The 15,960-nt window shown below is 38.8% G+C and overlaps 2 protein-coding genes across 2 annotated transcripts; one reads left to right on the top strand and one right to left on the bottom strand.

Annotated features, from left to right (window-relative positions):
- The first annotated feature begins 4,355 nt into the window (after positions 1–4,355).
- LOC130979171 (F-box protein At1g70590-like) lies at positions 4,356–7,238 on the top strand. The gene is made up of 4 exons (XM_057902543.1): positions 4,356–5,053; positions 5,737–5,870; positions 6,025–6,207; positions 6,812–7,238. Exons 1-4 carry the CDS (start codon positions 4,513–4,515, stop codon positions 6,974–6,976), a joined length of 1,023 nt encoding a protein of 340 aa, XP_057758526.1. The 5' UTR covers positions 4,356–4,512; the 3' UTR covers positions 6,977–7,238.
- A 666-nt stretch (positions 7,239–7,904) lies between these two features.
- On the bottom strand, positions 7,905–10,989 carry LOC130978952 (ARM REPEAT PROTEIN INTERACTING WITH ABF2-like). The gene is made up of 2 exons (XM_057902285.1): positions 8,016–10,989; positions 7,905–7,934 (listed from the first exon to the last, which is right to left on the bottom strand). The coding sequence occupies exon 1, from the start codon at positions 10,758–10,760 to the stop codon at positions 8,856–8,858; it is 1,905 nt and encodes a 634-aa protein (XP_057758268.1). The 5' UTR covers positions 10,761–10,989; the 3' UTR covers positions 7,905–7,934; positions 8,016–8,855.
- Positions 10,990–15,960: the final 4,971 nt, after the last annotated feature.

Below are 15,960 nucleotides of genomic sequence, written 5' to 3'. Positions count from 1 at the left end.
CTTGCGAGAGGTTGGTCAGGACGTCAGCTTCATCCTTGGTTTTTACTAGCATGTCGTCTACGTATACTTCCATTAACCTCCCAATGTGAGGTGCAAACACCTTATTCATCAGCCTTTGGTAGGTGGCTCCTGCATTTTTTAACCCAAAAGGCATAACCACGTAGCAATAATTTGCTCTAGGCATGTTAAAAGATGTTTTTTCTTGATCCGGCTTATACATCGGAATTTGTTTATATCCCGAGTATGCATCCATGAACGACAAGTATTGTATCCCGAGCTGGAGTCTACTAAGGTATCAATATTTGGGAGTGGATATGGGTCTTTTGGAGACGCTTTGTTCAGGTCGGTATAGTCGACGCACATCCTCTATTTACCGTTTTGTTTCTTGACTAGCACAACATTTGCTAGCCAAGCCGGATATTTGACCTATCTGATGAAGCCGGCTTCTAGGAGGGCTTGTATTTGCTTTTCCACTACTTGAGTCCGTTCAGGTCCGAGCTTCCGTCTCCTCTGCTGAACAGGTCGCGATCCGGGGTATACTGACAGCCTGTGTCCCATGAGCTCAGGATCTATCCCGGGCATGTCAGAGGTTTTCTAGGCGAAGAGGTCAAAATTTTCTTGTAGGAGCCTTATAAGCTTCTGCTTCAATTCTTCTTTTAAGGTGGCTCCTATATTGGTATTCTTTTCTTCCTTATCTCAGACCTGTATCTCTTCAGTTTTTCCCCCGGGTTGTAGTCGTAATTCTTCTTTAGCTCGGACTCTTCCGAGTGGTGTGAACCTCCTTGCCTTTTCCTCTCAAGTTTAGGCTTTCATTGTAGCATTTCCTTGCCAACTTCTAATATTACCTGATGCTTGCAATTCCCTTTGGCGTTGAGAATTTCATGCAGAGATGGGGGTGGATACCACCGCTCCGAGCCGATTAGGGGTCGTTCTGCCTATTAGAGCATTGTAGGCCGAACCCACATCGACGACTATGAAGTCGATGCTCAGAGTCTTGGATTTCACCCTCTTTCCAAAAGTTGTATGTAGGGGTATGAATCTTAGTGGCTTTATTGGTGTATCCCCCAGCCCATATAGGGTATCAGGGTAAGCTCTCAACTCCTTTTCGTCCAATCCCTGCTTGTCAAATGCTAGTTTGAACAAGATGTCGGTCGAGCTCCCTTGATCCACCAGGGTTCTATGTAGATGGGCATTGGCGAGGATCATAGTGATCACTACCAGATCATCATGTCCGGGAACAATGCCCTGCCCATCTTCTTTGGTGAAAGAGATAGTTGGGAGGTCGGGCAATTCGCCCCCGACCTGGTAGACTTCCTTCAGGTGCCTCTTGCGAGATGACTTTTTGAGACCTCCCCCAGCAAACCCCCTGAGATCATATGTGTGTGCCTTTCCGGGGTCTGTGGCGGTGGATCTCTTCGATCCTCCTCATCTCGCTTTCTCTTGCCATTATGGTCCGACCTTTTCATGAGATATTTGTCAAGCCAACCTTCTCTGGCCAGCTTTTCCATCATATTTTTCAGGTCGTAACAATTATTTGTTGAGTGCCCAGATAGCTTATGGTACTCACAGTACTCGCTACGACTTCCCCCTTTCTTGTTCTTGATGGGTCTAGGGGGAGGTAGCCTTTCAGTGTGACAAATTTTCCTGTAGATGTTGACTAGGGAAACTTGTAGAGAAGTATAAGAGTGATGTCTTTTGAGCATTTCGGACCCGATTTCTTCTTTTTTCTTAGGCTCTCTCTCCTTCTCCCTTGATAAGTGTGAGTGCCCAGGTCGCCAGCTTGGTTCTCGCAGCCTGGCGTTTTCCTCCATGTTGATGTACTTTTTCTCTCTTTCCTGTACATCACTCAAAGAATTCGGATGCCTTTTCGAGATGGACTGGGAAAAAGGGCCCTCTTGCAGTCCATTTACTAGGCCCATGATCACTGCCTCTGTGGACAGGTCTTGAATTTCTAGGCACGCTTTGTTGAATCTTTCTATGTAGTCCCTTAAAGGTTCTCCGATCTCCTGTTTCACTCCTAGGAGACTCGGTCGTGCTTCACTTTATCCTTTTGAATTGAAAATTGCATAAGGAACTTACGCGAAAGGTCATCGAAGCTGGTGACCGACCTTGGGGTGAGGCTATCGAACCACTTCATTGCTGCTTTTGTCAGAGTTGTTAGAAGGGCTTTGCAGCGAGTAGTGTCAGAGGTGTTGGCTAGGTTCATCCGACTTTTAAAATTGCTCAGGTGATGCTTTGGATCGGTAGTCCCGTCATATAGTACATATCGGGGCTTTTGAAGTTCCTTGGAACTTTTGCCCTCATTATGTCCTTACAGAACGGGTCTTCCCCTCCCAAGGGAGAGTCTTCTCGGTCACTGCGAGAGTTATGACCTTGGAGAGCGGATTCTAATCTCAAGAGCTTTTCTTCAAGCTCTTTTCGTCGCTCGACTACCCTTCTCAAGTTTCTCTCCGCCTCTCGCTGTCGCTCCAGTTCTTGCTCTAGCTGTTCCTGTCGTCCCTGGTGGCCATGGAACAATCCCATTAGATCGGATGCATGGGATTGTCCCTCCTTTCTGGATTCGTGCCCCTCAGAGGGGTCCCCTTTGGGTCTTTTACTCCGGAGGGGCCTTCTCTGTGCTGGTTGGTCACCCCTTGGTAAGTGACTATGGCTCTGTTGTTATTACCAGCGTCTTGATTCTCTTGCTCAGAATCGGACGCTGTGTTTCCATCCTCGTTTAGGTCGTCTGCCATTATCGGTTGATCTCCCAGGTCCCCGACAATGGCGCCAATGTTATGTGGGCAACTTGAGAATTGCGGATTGGGCTGGAAGAATTAGCCCAAGCGTCTTTGGAAGGTGGTCTCCGACTTGATTTGCATTTGGGAGTCTCCGTCCGATTTGTGTATATGAGAGAATAGAGGGTGGTACCTGCAAAGACATTTCGATGCCTAAGTCGGCAAGGGGTTAAGCCGGTTTTGAGAGTATTGGAACTTAGAGATATTTGAGAGGTGTCAGTGTATTTATAGTGGTGATCCAATAACTACTGTTGGAGTAGTTCCACTTTTCAAGGTGGATAACCGTCCCTTTATCTTAGGGTAGTTGAGATATGGCTCTTGGAAGTGGGTTGAGAGATTTTAGGGGCAATTACTTATTTGAATAAATATTATCTGCCAGCTATCCTTCGAACCCGACTTCTTTGGGATGGAGTCTGTGTCGAATCCGACCTCTTCTGAGGAGGTCGATGAGTAGCGAAAACCAATCAGGCCTTTTGGTGTGTTTAGACCTGAGTCATAATATTAGATCAGGGTATGAACAGTTATATATGTTTATTTTTTTTATAATAAATATTTACTTTTTCATATAAATATATAAAAACGACGAGGTACAGAACAATAATTTCTCCATCAAAATATTATCATGTGATTTATCATAGTTCTCTTTTTAATAAGATTTAGTTTAGTTTGTAAATTTTAGACAAATTAATCTTTCACTTTTATAACCATGAATATTAATGCGTAATTAATTATTATAGTGAGAGTTTAACTGATATTTTAGTTTGTTTTTTATTTTGAGAATATGATAAAATAAGATACTAAAATTAAAATCTAAAAAATAAAAATATAAAAATTAATATTTTTATATTTTGTTAGTGGTAAATTGAATATAAAATAAAATAATAATAAATCATACACAATTTAATTTATTTTTTTTATTTTACACAAAATTTAAAATAAAAAATAAAATAATAAAAAATATAATTATAAAAATTTGATAATAATAATAAAAAATAAAAAATAAATTATATTTTTATTTAATTTTATAAAATACACTAATTTAATATTTTAAAATATAATATTTTTATTTGTATCTATTAAATATAATTTTATATTTTTATATCTTTATATCTATATTTTAGTATCTTATCTTTATAAATAAAAATTACCTTTGATATTCAGTATATAGTGTATACTTGGTATGACTCCTAATATGAATTGATGATGGTGCATTTAAATATTTTAAAAATCGTTTTAATAAAAAAAATAAATATAATGAGTTTCGTAAGATTAAAATTAAATAAAATTATTTTATTTTAATTATAATAATAAATCATTAAAAACATTTTATCCTCTGTTTTATTAGAAAGACATTGTATTTGTCGTAAATAAACAAAAGTAAAAATTCACATGTAAGAAATTAATAACAAAAAAATTATTAAATAATAATTTAATTAAATTTATTAAATTATTTAAAAATTTTCGACCATTAAGTATTAAGTATTAAGTATTAACTATGAAGATAGTAGACAAATGGATGCGATGCGATTACTTATCATGAATTAATCAATTTTACAAGTCATGTCATAGCTGACTTTGATGCGAAGGCAAAATTGAAATTGAAAATGAAAATAAAGAAATGAAAATGCCTCACCAAAACCCAACACAGCGACGTCGTCTCAGTGTTTTACACTTCTGAACGAAACCACACGCCACACGTTCTCTAACACTAGCACCACCGCTACCGTGCCGGAGCATAATGAAGCACCGAACATGGCCACGCGCCTCCTCTTCCTCACCCTTCTCCTCTTTCCCCTTCCCAACCGACACCCCGTCCTCTTCCTCGGCCGCGAAACACACTCGTTTTGTTCGTCGCTGCTCCCACAGCCACCCTCCTCCCTTGTCGGCTGCACCTTCCGACGGCGGCGCTGGCTTCTCGGCGCTACCGTACGACGTGATGGCGAAGATAGCGGCGTCGTTCGATGACCCAACGCTGAAGGCGGCGTCGGTGGTGTGCCGGTCGTGGTGGGAGGCGTTGCGGCCGCTGAGAGAGGCGATGATGCTGCTCCGGTGGGGGAAGAAGTTCAAGCACGGAAGCCCACGGGTGAAACAGAACGCAGAAAAGGCACTGGAGTCGTTCGAGAAGGCGGCGGCGCGTGGGTCTGCACTCGCCATGGTGGACGCCGGGCTCATGTATTGGGAGAGAGGGGAGAAGCAGAGAGCCCTCGATTTGTTCCTGAAATCTGCGGAGCTCGGAAACCATGCCGCACAGTGCAATTTAGGGATTTCGTATTTGCAAGGTATTTATTTTCTAAACTAATTTCAAGGTTGAGTTTCTAATTGTGGATATTGGATAAAGCATATTTGTGCTGTTCATAGTGTGTTGACTTTAGGTCAAACTAGATTAGTTCATATTCAATGGCTTAGAGTACACCAGAAAGAACACGGGAATAAACGCGGGAAGGTTGGGAATCGCATTGTTTCTGGACTTGGGTACATTATCATTGTCATTTTAGGCTTTCGCTGTGGAACAAACCAATGAATACTTAATTCAGCTCACAGGTTCCTTTGTTTGCTTGACCAAAAGGTATTTGGTTCAACTGTTCAAGCCCTGGTCAGATATGTAGCTATGTTAAAACTTGGAATGGAGAGTTTTGCTGCCCAAGAGGTTCTCTTCAGTTCGAACTGGATTTCCTCTATACCCGTGGTTTCGACTTTTGACCAAAAAGTTTATGTTATGTGGTATTCATGGCGCTCTGTCAAGATGGATGGTGGCTAGGAATAAATTCTGTGAGTGTTAGCTTGAAAAATGAAATCTAGGCTTAGGAGTTATTCTTCTGTTGTTTGGTGGTGTTTAGGAGTGAGAGTTACTCTTTATGCCTGCATGTGTATTATTGTTGTAATATATATTATCTTTAGATGGCCAAAATATAGTTTTGTTGATGGTTAGTTTTCTGACATCGTTGTACCCTTTGCTATACAGCTGAACCTCCAAAAACTGAGGAAGCTATAAAATGGTTGCGGAAAGCCTCCGTTGGTGGGAATGCTCGTGCCCAGTACCAACTTGCACTCACTCTGCATCGAAGTTGTGGGACCAAGAGCAATATGAAAGAAGCTGTGGGTGCTCTATCCTTTTCTTATCTGTGTATTTTTCCATTTTCAGTTGGATCTATGTTTGACAATTAGTTTATAGTTTCAGCTATTTTAAAGATCCATCGCCATCATGATATATTATATGATCTTTGCTTTTAACTTGTTTTCCTTGAAACAGGCAAGATGGTATCTGAAAGCTGCAGAAGGAGGGTATGTGCGTGCAATGTATAATATCTCCTTATGCTACTCTTTTGGGGATGGCTTGACACACAGTAATCAATTGGCAAGAAAATGGATGAAGCGGGCTGCAGATCGTGGTCACAGTAAAGCTCAATATGAGCATGGACTGGCTCTCTTCTCGGTAAGTCCTAACCTCTTGATACCACTCTTTTGCATTTTTAGCGTGGAGCTAAAGAGTAAATGAAACAGGCAAAATGTCTGGGTTAACTTTCCTCAATGAAATCCACACATCATTGCAGGAAGGTACTTTATTTTGAGTCTGGTATTTTTCTATACTTACTAGTTCTAGAAGCTTGTTAATTGTCAGCTAGGTGTTTCTTTATATTATATTGACTTCTTCATCACCTTTACTTTTTCCGGAAATCAAATGCATTACTTTGTTTTATTGATCTCTCTGTCCTAGCCTTAGTTCAGCTAGTTTACAAGTGTATCATATGTGGAGACACACGCGCACACCCACACCAAATTTCTGTCTGAGAGTCATTTGCCTTGGTTCTGAAATTTGTTGACATTATTATTATAGCGAACCCCAAATTAGAGGGGGATAGCTTTGTTGTTGTTGATTCCATTCCCATTTGGAATTTATTTATACTATTGCAGCAAGGACTAAGATATTCTTAAGCCTTATGGTAATTGATAATTGAAACTAGAGGATTCCATTGAGTCTAAGGTGGATAATATTTTGATTAAAATGTATCCCTGATATAGGTTTTACATGTGTACAGGAGGGAGACATGATGAAAGCTGTGGTATACTTGGAACTTGCTACTCGGGCTGGTGAAAGAGGTGCTTCTCATGTCAAGAATGAAGCTTTACACCGGCTTTCAGCAGCTTCACGTGATCATGCCATGCATCTCGCTGACAGTTGGCGTGCTCTGCCATCAAAATAAGTCAAATCGGCAGCAGTCAACCCCTTTAAGTGTAAAATCAACAGAGACATTCTAAAGCATAAGAACAAAGAAAGCTGTAGCTGAGCAAGCAGCAAGCTATGCCTACTAATCCCAAACATAAGTGTTCTTCCCATGTATAATAGATAACTTCCTAGCTAGTGCTCTGGCACGTACAAAGCATACTATATCAGTATATCAAGATGTAAAATTAAAAATGGAATAATTTATTTTCACACGTTGAACTTGTCAAAATTCAGTTTCACATGTCTGCGTATACTCTGATGGGTGGTGTTATGTATAGGCTGTCATGGAAGATTGCAGTTTCATATTGACCTGAATCATATATAGAAGCATTATAATGTTGTAGTCAACATTTACACTTCTGCTCTTCTCGGTATGTAATTAGGAGTCTAACCATTACGTGAAAGTTCCATAATTTGATGCATAGATTGGAATGGCCAGAGATTTGAATGCAGAAAATTTATGCGTGTTGTTCACTAGGCAAGGATGTAAATGAAGGAAATGCTACTTGTAATTTTGCATTGAAGAATTTGACACTTGAAAGTGTGATTCAAATTTTGTTTTAGGCGTTCATGTCACCGACAATGGACATGTATAGTTAGTTAATTTTAGCCATTAGGGATTTGGTGGCTGAAGATTGGCATGTGCACATGAAATTTGTATATTGGGGAGGCCAGTGCATGTGCTAATAATAAGTTGGCCAGGGAAGGTCACTCTGCCTAACCGTGTCATAGTCTTTGATATTGTCACTTACTTATTTTTGTATACCCGCTTTTCAAATTAACAATAATCTTTATCTCCTAAACTTTTTTTCTTAAAATATTCATACATTTGGCTAAAATTAAAGAGATAAAAGAATTAAGTGAATACTGTATCTTATTTGTTTTATTATTTTATTGTCGAGAAAAGAATCTTTAGGAGGCAGGCTTCAGATCCTCTGCATAAAATGATAAGCGGTTAGGAAATTTGCTTATAAAAAACATATCTGAAGGTAATACAATACATCTTGCCCTCTTACATGGGGAATATAACCAAAACGCCTTTTACTTGCAGACAAGTTCTTCCAAATTTGGAACCTTTCTCTTTTCTTTCTCAATATCGTCCCACTCCCACACAACAGCAGCAAGAGACAGAGTATTAGTAAGCACGAAAAGGCACTTTGCAAACTTGGAAAAAAGAGCCACCATTAACAAGTTACATATAAATCAAGTCACGGCGTCTAAACCAGTAATAGCATATCCGATGAAAATAAAGCCACAATAATTCAAGCCTGCTGCATAAAATTTCAACGACTAGTTCCTTTTAACATACAAGAAGCATTGATAAAGCAATTATTATTTTCATTGGTTCTAACATTATGTGACAAAAACTAAGTTGTTTCTGTAACCATAAAGTTCCAAATAATGAATGAATAGAGGAGATTCCAGTTAACACACCACAATTGATGTGCTCACAACTGATCAGGAAGCTGTTAAGTGATGAATAGGCTTTCTGACAGTAGAATCATTCCACATACAATAAACTAATCGAAACCTCACAACAATTTTATCCTAGTCTAATACATTGCACTATAAAAGGCAACGGAGAAAAACAAATTTGATGGACAATATACAGAAAAATCATATGCAAAAGATAAAAAAGAGTTAAATTATCCAAAATATAAATCAATCTCTGCACAAAAGGGGAAAAAAATAAGAGACTAACTTGAAAACTACTGTATTTTTCTTAAGTATGCTTTTGTTTCTATAAATTAAAACCCCCTCTTATTACCCAAAGAGTTGACCAGATGCAAACTAACTAAAGAGTATACCAGTGAACCCATAAATAGACAGGGTTGAAAACTAGCTCCTGACTGTGGTCAAGGCAAATATGTTATCCTTTGAGAATTGATCCCTGCATGATACAGATTGAGGTGGATTAATGCTCTGGACACTAATTCTCTTAACTCAGGATGCTGTGCTATAACTGCTCTGTCTGCACCCTCCAGAGCCGTCAATACCCTCGCTTGTTCTAACGATTCGCTGTTACCAGCATGTAGTGCAAGGTAGCATAGGAGAATTAACCCATGCAACTGTGTAATTTCATTGGCCCTTAGCAGTCTCATTAGTGCCGGGACTCCATTGAATTCAATTATGGCCTTGGAATGCTCCACATGTAGAAAATTATCTGGACAAGCAAACTTGTTAAGAGCAATGGCTGCTTCAGCCGCAACATCTGTGTTTCTATGACTCAGCTGTGTTACCAGGGGACCGATTACTCTAGTCTCTCTAGCAGGAAATGTCCTGGCTAATGAACCAATTGACTTTATGGCTGGAATTCGCAAGGACGGGTTGTCCACCTCCTTAATCATCCTCAAGAGTTGTTCCACCACAGCTTTAGCAGCAGGAGAGTTAGTCTTGAATGCTGCACGGCGAAGATCAGCATTGGACTCGGCTGCAGCTGTTATCTCCATAATCGTCATCAAGCAATTGTACTGCAGCTCCCCCTGTTCCTTCTCAACAAGCTTAGCCAAACAAAGCATCCCTTTGGTTTCGGTTATCTTCCTACTATTGGTCACACTTCCTCTAGCAAGCATCCACAAGGCTTCAGCGCAACTAACCTTTAGCTGAAGCTTTACAGCAGGGTCCTCATTCTCCCTGTCTTTCCTGTGATTTCCACCTCTGCTACTGCCCTCTGAATGTGAAAAACTCGAGAAAGAATTCGTCAACGGCCGATTACCAGACCTACCCATCATAGCCGTCTTCTTCCCCAATTCCCTATTAATCTGAACAATGGAATGAATGCTCTGACGGCCCAATTGGCCCATAGAATCATCCACAAATGTATCAAAGGACAACAGTGTAACAAGAGGCCTAATGGCATTCTCCCGGGCGAAATCCTCCTGTGCAACAGGGTCATGCTCGGCCATCCGGGCAACCAATTGGGCAACCCGTATCTGCACCTTCATGGGAGAATCAGCAAGAACCTGCACAACAATAGGGACACCAAGCTCACTCACAATGACCCTAACCCTCTCCAAATCATTAGCCAAGTTACACAAGGCGCTAGCCGCAGCAATTTGCGCAACGGGCGAAGAACTCTCTTTCAAGAGCTTCAACAAAGGTGGAACCCCACCTTCCTCAACAATGATCTTCTTGTTCCTATCGTTATCATTCGCAAGCGAGGCAAGTTCATTAGCGGCTTCTACCCTGTCGTTCAATTGACCCATTTGAACACTAGCAATGAAAGACCATACCCAAGACAGAATGGGGTCGTTGCTGGCGATCGGAGGGAGCGAGAGGACGATGCCGCCACCTCCGCCTGCGGCCGCCGCGGAGCCGTCGGCGTCGAGGATGGAGAGCAGCCAGCGCATGTCGCCGATGGAAGCTTCGAGGTAGGAGAGGACCTTGCGGAAGTCTGCGGCGGAGACGATGGTGACGACGCGGCGGAGGATGGAGCGGCGCTTGCACTTGCGGACCAGGGAAAGAGCGCGGTCGAGGTTCTTGGAGGCTTCACTGGCGACGCGGCGGACGGGGCGCTCGTAGAGAGGGGGACCACCTGGGGAGGAGGCGGCGGAGGTGGCGAAGCGGACGAGTGAGCGGAGCATCTGGAGGAGACGGTCGACCTGCTTCCAGACCTCGGAGCACTCGGTCTTGAACGAGTCAGCCTCGTCAGCTGCCGCGCGAACACGCTCCGCCACCATGATCGGGTACGAGAGTTCGTCCTCGATTCGCTTCTCTTGGTGATGCTGTTGCTGCTGCTCCGACGACGCCACGGCCGCCATCTCCTACGGACGCAGCCACTGAGGTCAGGTTGGTGGTGGTGGTGGCGGTGGTAGAGTTAGAATGAAGAGTCTACGCCTCTACGGTGAGTCAGAGACCCAGTTTGGGGGAAAACGGGTCTCGCCTCGCGTGTCAGTTAATTGGAATTGGGCGTTTTTTTTTTTCTCTCTTTCTTTCTTCCTGTGTAGTGTGCTGTTCTATCGCCTCTGTGCTGATGCGCATGTTTTTATGTTTAAGTTTTATTTTCTTGTCCTAACTTCAAGACTTTTTAACGATGTTGTGTACTACTACACCAAGTAACATCATTTCTTAACCTGGATTTTTGCGCAGAGTGCAATTAATTTAATTTTATAAGTTTGTTGATATATAAAAAGAGGGTTTTTTTTATTTAAATAAAATAAATATATAAATAATTTAGCAAACTGAACGAAAATTAAAAAAAAAACGTATTTGACTGTATTTTCGTGCGTATTTCATTGCGTTATTCAATGTTTCTTTTCTGAATTTATTTGGAGTGTTTTAATGATAATTAGAATATATCGGACTCAAATATAAGAATTATGATGCTATAGTTTAAATGATATAATCTTTTCATATTTATTTAAAAATTTTAAATTCGAGTCTCACTCACAGCAAGAAGATTACTCGCATGTCTTGTTCGGCGGACCATAGATGATAACAGGACATTATCTTATAGTGCAAAGATGGAGATTCTTTTTCTTTTTTACTGAGAATATTGTGAAAAAAATTGCTACTTGGATTAGGATTCTAAATTTTTCTATTGAACTTTATAATTACTGCATCTTATGGCGGATTGGATTCGCCATTGAAATCATGTTAAAAATCAACAAGAACACTTCTATTCATTCTCGTAGTAAATTTGCTAAAATTTATGTTGAAGTTGACTTATCTAAACAATTAGTGTTCAGAATCTTGATTTTTGGTCATGTTCTCAACATCAAATATGAAGGTCTCTATTTAATTAACTTCTCATGTAAAAAATATGATCATTGATCAGATCAATGCATGAAAGTTCCAACAGCCACTGCAGACCACCATGAATCCAACCTCGCCGTGGATGGAAACGATAGTAACAACAATCAAAGTGTTGTCGATAACCAAACTAATCAATCTAATCAGAAAGATGTTGATTTGAGTCAACAAAAGAAAGAGAGTCAGGATTCGCCAAATTTTGGGCCATGGATGATGGTTAGACTCCCTATACAAAGGAAAAATGGGAAGAACAATGCAGGTACAATGGGATATGCTAAGAATAGGGAAGAAGTATTAAGTATGAAAGGAAATAATTCGGATAATAATGGCTCTAAGTTCAATGTATTGAGTGATAATGACGAAGATGTCACAGAGCTTCCTAATGAAGTTGGTATGCATGTAGAAGCATCCCCCTCTATCTCCATGCAAAATGGGCCAAAGGTTACTATTTCAAAAAAGGCCCAAAAAGATAATTCCAAACAAAATCATATACAAGCGAAAGTGTTTAGACCCGAGGCTGAAAAATACTTAGAATCACAAAAAACAAACCACAAATAAGAGTGGATACATTGTGTTAGAAAAAATCCAAAAGTAAAAAATAAGGAAGTAGATCTCTCTCCTTCCCATTAAAAAAACTGATTATGCCTATTAACATTAAACTAGCACTCAGCCACTGAAACTGGATTTTAACTCTTTTTTTTTTTGAAAATACCTAATTTTTTAGATCCATAGCCACCAGAAATTTTTAGTATTTTGTTCTTATCATTTACAGGAACATAACCAAGTTAGTCTTACTGTCCAATTATCGAATCTTACTACTACCGCCTTATAAATGATAAGAAGAAACAACATGTACTTCTAGATCTAGGAATTAGCTTTACGATATTTACAAAAGAAACATAAACAGTCATTAAAATTATAAAAGATACCAGTATTCATGTGAATCAGAGTTAGTCTAATGTTAATAAGAATATTCCTACTTCTCCATCAGGCTCTGATACCAAATAAACCCATGTCTATAGATTCATGTACACTATTTAAACCTTTTAAGATTAGTCAGAAAGTTAGACAAAACCTCAAATATTCTATTTTGAAACAAAAATCAGAAACTTCTGAACTTATACACAAAATTGAACATCTCCTCTACCAAACGATCATCCCTGAGACTCCTCAAATCACATAATCATCCACAAGAGTTATTAGGCAGTCGGCTAAAATATCCATCAATGTTATCCATGAAGAGTTGCAAGACTCTGAAGATGACTTAGATTCACCCAGAGTCAACCCTATCATGACCAACTCCATTACAAAATGAAAAGGTCTTATTAAACCTCATCCACACTATCATATCCAAACAACTGCTCCTGATCTTGTTCTGAAAGATAAAGAATTAGGCTTTAACGTCTTTAATACAAACAACGTCTATAAATGGAACATAGATGAAAAAATTGAATACAACATTATGCACATGTAACAACATATGACAATGGTTTGTACGGACTATCAAACTGCCTATGAAAGTTCTGAAGAAGCAATAGCAAATATTATTGTGTCAGAATTTTCAGGACAACTTAAAGGTTGGTGGGATAATTATCTCACTGAGAACCAAAAGGATTCTATCCTTTCGGTTGTTAAAATCAATAATAATGGTGAACTTATTCTTAATGAGAATGGAAAAACCATCCCAAATGCTGTTAGCACCTTGATCTTTACTATAGCAAACCATTTCATATGAGACTCATCCTTGTGGAAAGATTGGTCCGCTGAGCTCCTATCCAATCTTAAATTCAAAATTTTGTCCGACTTTAGATGATATAAAAATACTTTCTTAACTAGAGTCTTCACTAGAGAAGATAGCCAACAACCGTTCTGGAAAGAGAAATTCTAAGCTGGACTCTCAAAATTTCTGGGAGATAAAATAAGGGATAAAATCAGAAGCCTAACTCTGGATGAAATTATTCCATATAATTCCTTAAGTCACGGTTAATTAATTTTGTATGTCCAAAAAGTGGCATTAAAAATTTGTCAAGACGACAAAATTCAAAGGCAACTAGCCCGTGAAAAGGCCCAAAACAAAAAAGACCTAGGTTTTTTTGTGAATAGTTTGGTCTACCCTCCTATAGTAAGAGAAAAACAAAACAGCCTTACCACAAAAATTGATAGTCTGATCAAAATTCACGACAATGAAAACTTAGGAAACATTATAAGCCCCCTCCTAGACAAAGGAAAGACAAAGAGAAAGAATCTCACAAAAATCAGATTATCTGTGTTAATTACAAAAAACTAAGTCATATCAGTAAGTACTGTAGACTCAAGCGAAATATGATAGTAATTTCTAAACCAAAGATTAATTTATTCCAAATCAAAATCCATTTCTTGATCACATAATTTACTAAGGAACGATTACACCTATAGACAGGGCTATCTAATTTGCGGATAAATTTCTTGATCATATTATAGAGAAACAACAACTTCAAAGGTTTCTTGGCTGCCTAAATTATATATCCGACTTCATTCCAAATTTGAGCACTCTCATTAAATCTCTTCATGACCGTCTAGGAAAAAAATTCCCTCCTTGGATAGATAACCATACAAAAATTATCAAACAACTCAAACTTTGTGTCAAGAAACTCTCTTACCTTTACCTTCCTATTTTTCAAGACTTTAAAATTGTTGAAATTGATGCTTCAGACTTAGGTTATAGTGGTATTCTAAAATAAAATCTAAATAATAAAGAATGCATCATTGCATTTATATTTAAGCATTGGAATATTTTCCAACAAAATTATTCCACTATAAAGAAAGGAGTTTTAGCAATTGTTTTATACATTTTCAAATTTTAAATTGATTTATTAAACCAAATTTTTTTGTCAAGGTAGATTGCAAGTCTACCAAAGACATTTTACAAAAAGATGTAAATAATCTTGCATCGAAATACATTTTTGCCTGATGACAAGCAATTTTAAGTATTTGTTTTATTTCGAAATTGAATATATTCAAAGAATTTTAAATTCTTTCCCTGATTATCTTACACGAAAATATTTGCAGGGATCACATTTAAATGCCTAAAAAGGCATCTTTAGCTTCTTCAAGAGGCAGAGACATTCGCCTAGTCCTACTAGAGTCAATTAAAAGACCAGGGTCAAGTACCCCAATAGGGTCATCTACCCAATAACCTACCTCATCAACCCAATAACCAACTGGGTCATCTACCCAACAAAATAATATCGTTGAGTCATCAATTCAATAACAAACAACCCAAATAGATCAAAGCAGACTATGCCTTTCCAATCCAAATCCTTTTAGTCTTACAAGATGCGGGACTAACAAAGCTACATCACAAATTCTGGGCAGATATATGTGACAGTTCACATGAAAAAAATTGATATTTCAAATTTACTAACCCAAGTAGCGAACCAACAAACAACCTGTCAAGACTCAAAAGGCAAGGCCATTACCAAAGCCAAATTATCACAATCACTTAACTAAATCCAACTTACAAACCTTCAACCTTCAAAAATACAAACTACATATATTTCAAAAAACAAGTTCTCCTCTATTCTCTTAATTGAACCAGAATTTTGGGAAAAAATACCTTATAAGGTAATTCCAAAAGTTTTTCCACCAGGATTTCACTTTAAACCAATAGCCGCTAATAAAACGAGACAATTCTACTAATTTATACTCGTAGATTCTGATTCAGTATCAATAAAACAATACAAAGACCCAAAGATTCCATAAATACAACGCACTCAACAATCCAAATCCTAAAGGTTCTTACCCAACTCAATTTGGAAAAAATCCAAACAGTATTACCAAATTTTCATAATCATTTGACCTAATGGGATATTTGGTGCGGCATTTTACAACCACAGACTAACCGGCCAGTGCACCGGGTCTTACCAAGTAATACCTTACGTGAGTAAGGGTCGATCCCATGAAAATTGATGGATCAAGCAACAATGATTGATTGATTGGCTTAGTTAGGCAAGCAGAAAAGGGTTTTGAGATATTCAAAAGGTTTAAGTTCGAACTCAGAATATCAAAAGGATAGACAAATAATTAAGTTGGGAATAAAATATGGAGAAGATAGTTAAGGTTTCAGAGTTATCTATTTTTCCGGATTTACTTTTCTTACTAACTATTTTAATCATGTAGGATTTAATTTATGGCAAACTATATGTGACTAGACCTTAATTTCTTAGACCT

The sequence above is a fragment of the Arachis stenosperma genome, chromosome 5 (assembly GCF_014773155.1).
Source record: "Arachis stenosperma cultivar V10309 chromosome 5, arast.V10309.gnm1.PFL2, whole genome shotgun sequence".
Lineage (NCBI taxonomy): Eukaryota > Viridiplantae > Streptophyta > Magnoliopsida > Fabales > Fabaceae > Arachis > Arachis stenosperma.
This window is presented reverse-complemented; position numbering and strand designations above follow the sequence as displayed.